Source organism: Crocuta crocuta, unplaced genomic scaffold, assembly GCF_008692635.1.
Source record: "Crocuta crocuta isolate KB4526 unplaced genomic scaffold, BGI_CrCroc_1.0 scaffold779, whole genome shotgun sequence".
NCBI lineage: Eukaryota > Metazoa > Chordata > Mammalia > Carnivora > Hyaenidae > Crocuta > Crocuta crocuta.
Window position 1 is genome coordinate 616,797 of NW_027531185.1, and position 6,751 is coordinate 623,547.

At 47.9% G+C, this 6,751-nt stretch overlaps 1 protein-coding gene across 3 annotated transcripts; it reads left to right on the forward strand.

Annotated features, from left to right (window-relative positions):
* The first annotated feature begins 73 nt into the window (after positions 1–73).
* On the forward strand, positions 74–6,458 carry PJA1 (praja ring finger ubiquitin ligase 1). Of its 3 annotated transcripts, XM_077771157.1 has the most exons (3): positions 74–178; positions 2,108–2,636; positions 3,201–6,458. In XM_077771157.1, the coding sequence occupies exons 2-3, from the start codon at positions 2,344–2,346 to the stop codon at positions 4,243–4,245; spliced, it is 1,338 nt and encodes a 445-aa protein (XP_077627283.1). In that variant the 5' UTR covers positions 74–178; positions 2,108–2,343; the 3' UTR covers positions 4,246–6,458. The 3 variants fall into 3 exon arrangements, with proteins under 3 accessions (XP_077627283.1, XP_077627281.1, XP_077627282.1); XM_077771155.1 differs by having other exon boundaries at positions 2,108–6,458; XM_077771156.1 differs by having other exon boundaries at positions 2,442–6,458.
* The last annotated feature ends 293 nt before the right edge of the window (positions 6,459–6,751 follow it).

Below are 6,751 nucleotides of genomic sequence, written 5' to 3' on the forward strand. Positions count from 1 at the left end.
GCGGGCCCCAGCCGACGCCACAATCACTTCCTCCGCCGCAGTCGCTGCCCGCCCCGCTGCTGTCTGGCGGGGGAGGAGCTGGAGAACGGGGGCAGCTTCTCTGGCGGTCGTGGCGGTCGTGGCGATCGGAGGTCTGAGAGCTCTGCTCCTTCTGAGAGCGTGCGGGTGTCAGGACTGGGTGAGTGAAAGGACTGTTTATTTCCTCAGTTCATCCAGACGTGGCGGTGGGGCAAGTGGCCGGGCACGGGGGCGAGGATTTGGGGGACCTATAGCGAACAGATTTTCAGGCTCGCCCCTCGGGAAGGGGTGGGGCGGACGCAGGACCTGACTGCAGAGTGAGGCCTGTGTCCACCGACTTGTCTGGGGGCTCCATCCTCTGTCCCCCAGCCCCTTTCGTGCGGCGCGGTCCCCACAGCTTTGATCGCTGTTTGAGAGGGGAGTGGTGGTCGGGGCCCTCTCCTCCTTCCTCCCTTCTTGGTCCCTTGCAGAACACTCCGTGGCCTTTCTTCCCCCATTTTGCAGTTGTTTTGCTGAATGGTAAAATGTTAAGATTTTTAGCTAAATATGTTGTTCTCAGGAAAATAATTGTCAGAAATGCAAATCATTTTCGGGGAAAATAAGACCTCCACATGCCCTTTTCTTTTTTTCCCCTTCCCTGGCCCATTGGTTTGGATTTGCCGTTTGAGCTGATAACGTTTTCCTGTCCCTCATTATGACATTGCAGCCCCCGTGTCTCGCGTGTGTGGGCAGGGACATACACACACATGCACGCACACACACATGCACATGCACGCAGGCGTACATACATACATGCATATGGAGACGTACACACGCACAGAAACCTTCCATTGCAGTTTTCTCCTTGCCTCCTCCATACTCAGGGTTCTGGCACATCCCCTTCCCCTTGCACACACACATACACACCCTCTTGCACACTGTCACACCCTCCAGTGCCTTTTCCCTGCTTCTCCCTGCCTGCCATATACACCTCCAGAAGCAGCCCCTTCCTCCTCCTGCCACTGTGTGCTCTAGCAAGCGGCGCGCGCGCACACACACACACACACACACACACACACACACCACTTCTGGGGCTGCCTTACACCCTGCCTGCCACATACACACAGAAGGATATCCTTTGGTTGCTGGATCCTCTTTCATATGCCACTTACATACATATGCACCCACACACTCTTATTCATACAGCCCTCACAAATGCTCCCAGCCCTGCTCTCTGTCTGCTACGTATGTGTATAGACAGCCCTCCTCTGCTGGTCCCTGCAGTGCACACACTCACACTCACACTCACATAAATCCTTCCCCAGGGACGCCACCCCCCTTCCTGCTAGCCACATTCACGAATACACATATTTGTTTGAATGCTGGCCCCCATTGCAGCCACCGGCCACTGGCACATCGCTGTCCTGTGCTGTCCCTCCCACGGATGCATTTGCTCACACTGACATTTCTTCATTGTTGCCTCCCATTTTGACGAACACACACACAGACCACGGACACCCATGTCCAGGGGCACCATACCCTTTCTTGCCTGCCACAGACACATAAACAAGCATCCCTCCACAGAGCTTCAGCCACCACATGCACAAGTGCACACGCATATTCTGTTTCTCTCACACTTACACACACCCCTCTCCTCTGAAACCACCTGTCATTTTTATAGCCACATCCAGAATGGGTCTCATTCTGTCTGACACTAATGCCTCTTCCCAGTACACCTGTCCCATCCCCCCCCACAAACACAGACGTCTCTTCATTTTGTGGTTGCTGGTTCCCCCCTCCCACCTGCCCCTCTCCTCCTGACAGACATGCAGGCCCTCATGTACACGTGGCGATCTATATTTTCCACTCTATTCCCATTTGCATTTTCTCTTGTATGTGTACAGGGCTCAGAAAAACACATACACCCCATAAAATAACCACAGCAGTCTTTCCTCTTCCATGTTGGCATAATTCCACAGCACTTTACCCACCTTGCTAGCGTCCAGTCCCCCCCCCACCCTTCAATCTTCTGTCAGATTCTCCCCTAGGTCTGACTCTCCTTTAAACCCAGTTTTGTAATCATGTTGCCAACATTAAAAATGTGTTCCAGGTCTACACCTGACAGTCACTGGAATGTTCCTTCAGGCCTTAGAAGAAAGTGAAACTAATTTTAAAGGCCCCTTATTCTTTCTGTTACCTGCCTGCTGAAGTGGAAATAGATCTCCCTGCTCCTTTATTCTGAACTGATTTGACTTTCCCATCTCCAAAGCTTGTGCAGGGAGCAGGAGCCTTTCCACTCGAGCCCCAGCTGTATTGGAAACCCTCCTACCATCCTAAGTCAGAGCAATGGGTCAGGAATCTAGCAAGCCTGTATGGCCCAAGCCATCAGGAGGGTATCAGTCTAATACAGGCAGGAGGTATGGAAGAAGGCATGCTTATGTCAGTTTCAGGCCATCCACGAGCCAGCAGGAAAGGATTTCCAGCCAGAGAAAGACGACATCCGAAGTCCCAATGCACAGATCAGCCCCCAGTCAAACCACCAAGAGGAGCCGATCACCATTTTCCACCACCCGTCGTAGTTGGGAAGACAGTGAGAACTCGGGAACCAGCCTGAATGTTGATAATGAGGACTACTCCAGGTACCCACCGAGAGAGTACAGGGCCTCGGGTAGCAGAAGAGGAATGGCTTATGGACACGTTGACTCTTTCGGGGCAGATGATAGTGAGGAGGAGGGGGCTGGGCCTGTTGAGCGAGTGCCAGTTAGAGGGAAAACTGGCAAGTTTAAAGATGAGAAGCCATATGACCCAGAGAAAGGAGCAAGGTCTTTGGCTGGGGTGCCCCCACAGTTCTCTAGCTTTAACCGTGATGTGAGAGAGGAGCTTGACAAGTTAGACCTAGCCCCTGCGGCGAGATGCTCTGCTAGCAGAGTGGAGTTCCTGCAGCAAAATAGCATGGCCCCTCAGATGTCTGCTGAAGGCAAGGTGGCCACCACTGGTGACAGCCTGGAGAGGGAGACACAGGAGCAGAATCTACCTGCATGTCCCAGCAGGGCTCCTGTAAGTATTTGTGGTGGTGGGGAAAACACCCCAAAGAGTGCAGAGGAGCCGGTGGTGAGGCCCAAAATCAGAAATCTGGCAAGTCCAAACTGCGTGAAGCCAAAAATATTTTTTGATACTGATGATGATGATGATATGCCACACAGTACTTCCAGGTGGAGGGATTCTGCCAGTGCTGATGAAGGCCACGTTGATGGCCGAGGCAGAAGAGGCAGAGGCGAGAGTTCAAGTGGGTACTCTGAGCCGAAGTACCCTGAAGAGAAGAGGGATGCCAGGAATGACAAAGTGAAGCCAGAAAAGGTGCCAAGACGACGCCGAACCATGGCCGACCCTGACTTCTGGACCTACAGTGATGATTACTACAAATACTACGAGGAAGACTCTGACAGTGACAAAGAGTGGACTGCTGCTCTGCGTCGGAAGTATCGAGGCCGAGAGCAAAATCTGTCATCCAGTGGCGAAAGCTGGGAGACTCTGCCAGGGAAAGAAGAGCATGAACCCGAGCAGGTCAGAGTGAATGCCAGTGCTGGCGCCAGCCCTAGCGCTAGTGCCAGCGCGAGCAGCAATGGCAGCAATGAACTTGAAGAAGTTCGGGGACCACCTCTTCAAGAAGAGGAGCAGGCATCCCCAGAAGGAGAAGTTCCTTGGCTCCAGTACAACGAAAATGAGAGCAGCAGCGAGGCAGACAACGATTCTGGTCAGGAGTTTCTGCAGCCAGGAGTGTTCATGCTGGATGGAAACAACAACCTTGAAGATGACTCCAGTGTGAGTGAAGACCTAGAAGTGGACTGGAGCCTCTTTGATGGGTTTGCAGATGGGTTGGGGGTGGCCGAAGCCATTTCGTACGTGGATCCTCAGTTTCTAACATACATGGCACTTGAAGAACGCCTGGCCCAGGCGATGGAAACTGCCCTTGCGCACTTAGAGTCTCTCGCAGTGGACGTGGAGGTGGCCAATCCACCTGCGAGCAAGGAGAGCATCGACACCCTTCCTGAGATCCTGGTCACCGAAGATCACAGTGCCGTGGGGCAGGAAATGTGTTGCCCCATCTGCTGCAGTGAATATGTGAAGGGGGAGGTGGCAACTGAGCTGCCCTGCCACCACTATTTCCACAAGCCGTGCGTGTCCATCTGGCTTCAGAAGTCAGGCACCTGCCCCGTGTGCCGCTGCATGTTCCCTCCGCCGCTCTAAGGCCAAGGCTCTTTACTCCTTTGTCGGTTGATTTTCCCCATCTGAAATCCACAATACTGCAGGAGCCCTCTCAAAATTAACAATTAAAATGAAACCAATCAGTTGATTAATCCACACCTCTTGATTCCTTGTGATTCTTTCCAATGTGAAAACGGTTGTGTGCGATTGCATTACAAATCATATTATCTCTTAGAGGTTAGAAAAGCAAAACTAAACTTTCTAAATGCTACTTGAGATTGCGGTAAAAACATACATTTTCTAACCCAAGAGTGGAAGTAAGTTGCATTTGTCTTCTTCAGTAGAATATGTTGCTGTTAATTGTAACGTCAAGTTTATCTGTTAAGTATGTCCAGAAGGCATCATCATTTCTGTTGCATGTTATGGGTTAATGTTCCTGTAATTGCAGTGCCGTAAAAGCTTATTAAAGTTCTTCTTTTGGTTTTACATGGTATAGTGGAATTGTTTGGTTTTGTCTAAAATGGTGGTACCAAGTGACTTTATAATCAATCCCTTGTACTTGCATCAAAAATAGGGTTTGGTGTGGTTTTTTTTTTCTTGATGTTCCCAAAAGTGGAAAAGCTGGAATGTCATTGGAAATGCTGACTCCAACAGCAGCAAAGAATTAAGGGTAATGATTTCTAAAAGTAGGAATAAAGTGTGTGATTGTCCAACTACTCTAAGGGGCAAAGGTCAAATGGAGAGTACTCTGTCAGTCTATGGAAGGGAAAGAGACAATGAGAAAGCATGGTAAAAATAAAGAAAAATGGTGACTAAGTCCAAACTGAGTATAGGGGTGAAGGGGTTAAAGTTCCTTCTTAGAAAATAGAAGCTCTCAGAGCAGGGTGCCTGGCTGGGTCAGTTGGTAGAGTGTGCAACTCTTGATCTCGGGGTCATGAGTTTGAGCCCCGTGTTGGGGGGAGAGATCACTTAAAGAAATAAAATCTTAAAAAAAGAAAAAGAAAAAGAAAAAGAAACTCTTAGAGGGAGTGGGCAAAAAAAACCTCCAAAATCACAAACCTCTGTGCGGATAATACACCTTAACACAGTGACACAAAAGGAATAGAAAAATATACGCCAGACAAGTGCCGTGGCAAATATAGATACCCATGTACACAGAGTGAACAGGTTTTAACATTTGGCCATATTGGCTTCTCTCTTTCTCTTTCCGATAAATAGAATTTTTCAGGTACAAGTGAAGTTCCTCACCCATCATATTTACTTTCCTTCCTCCACAGAGGTAAGCACTACCCAGGAAATGGTGTGTTTACTTCTCATCTGTGTTTTTAGCTGTATGTGTGTGTATGTATATGTGTACATATATATGTATCTGTGTATATATATCCATAGCCCGGATAAAATGTTTATGTTTTTTTAAGTGGACATAATTGATAGAATGTATGTATCATTTTGCAACTTGATTTTTTCACTCAACATTGTTTTTGAGATTTAACCATTTTGATACTCATAGCTCTAGTTCCTGCATTGTAACTGCTGTATACTACATATTCAGTTGTATGGATCATCACAATTTATTCATTCCCTCATTGGTGGTGGGCAGTTACGTTCTTCCCAGTATTTTGCAGCAATGAATAGACTTAACAGATGTCTCTCTGTGCACATGTGTGAGTTTCTTTGGGGGTAAGTATATATATATAAAAATGGAGATGAAATGTCTGGGTCTTAGGCTTGGAGGTAAAATTTGGGGGTCTTCGCATTTAAGAATCTTCATCCTAACTAGATACTGGTGAACTGCTCTCTGCAGTGATTGTACTAATTTATGCTCCTACTAGCAGTTTATGAGAGCTGTTTTTAGCTCCACCAGCCTGGATATTGTTAATGTTCAACCTCACTGGCAATCAGTGACATGTAAACTAACAAAACAGTGAAACATATCGTGGCCATCAGAAAGCAAGAGTTTTTCCTCATGATAATATCTAGTTTGGGCTAGGGAAGAAAGAAATGTAAGCAATAGCTTTCTTGGAGAACAGTTTGTGGGGGTGGGGGGAACAGCTGCCTTTCTGAATGTAACGTGGTACGTGTCTTTCAGCCCAACTCAGATACGTGGTGGTATGGAAGTAATGCTTATGCAGCAGTTGAAACTTGTATGTACTGATCTGGAAAGATCTTCAAGACATAATGTTAAGTAAAAAAAGTATGTTGTGGGGCAATATGTACAGTCTTCATGTAAAATAAAACCTTACAAAACCAAACTATATATCCTAATGCATAAAAGTGTCTGCAAGGCCACATACATACCTAACTGATGGCACTGGTTACCTCTGGGGAGGGATGAGGGGTTGGAAATGAGCTCGGAAGGGGGCTTTTGATGTTTTTCACCTGAAATAATTAATTTGCCNTTAAAGAAAATCCCAGTAAAAAAAGGGGAGAGAGACGATTACTCTCTCACTGCAAGTACAGGCTCACTGCTAGTGGTCAAGCTGATATATATACTTTGTCCCCCACAGCCATTCTCTGTTCCCCCTTGGCCTTTGGTCAGCACCTCAGC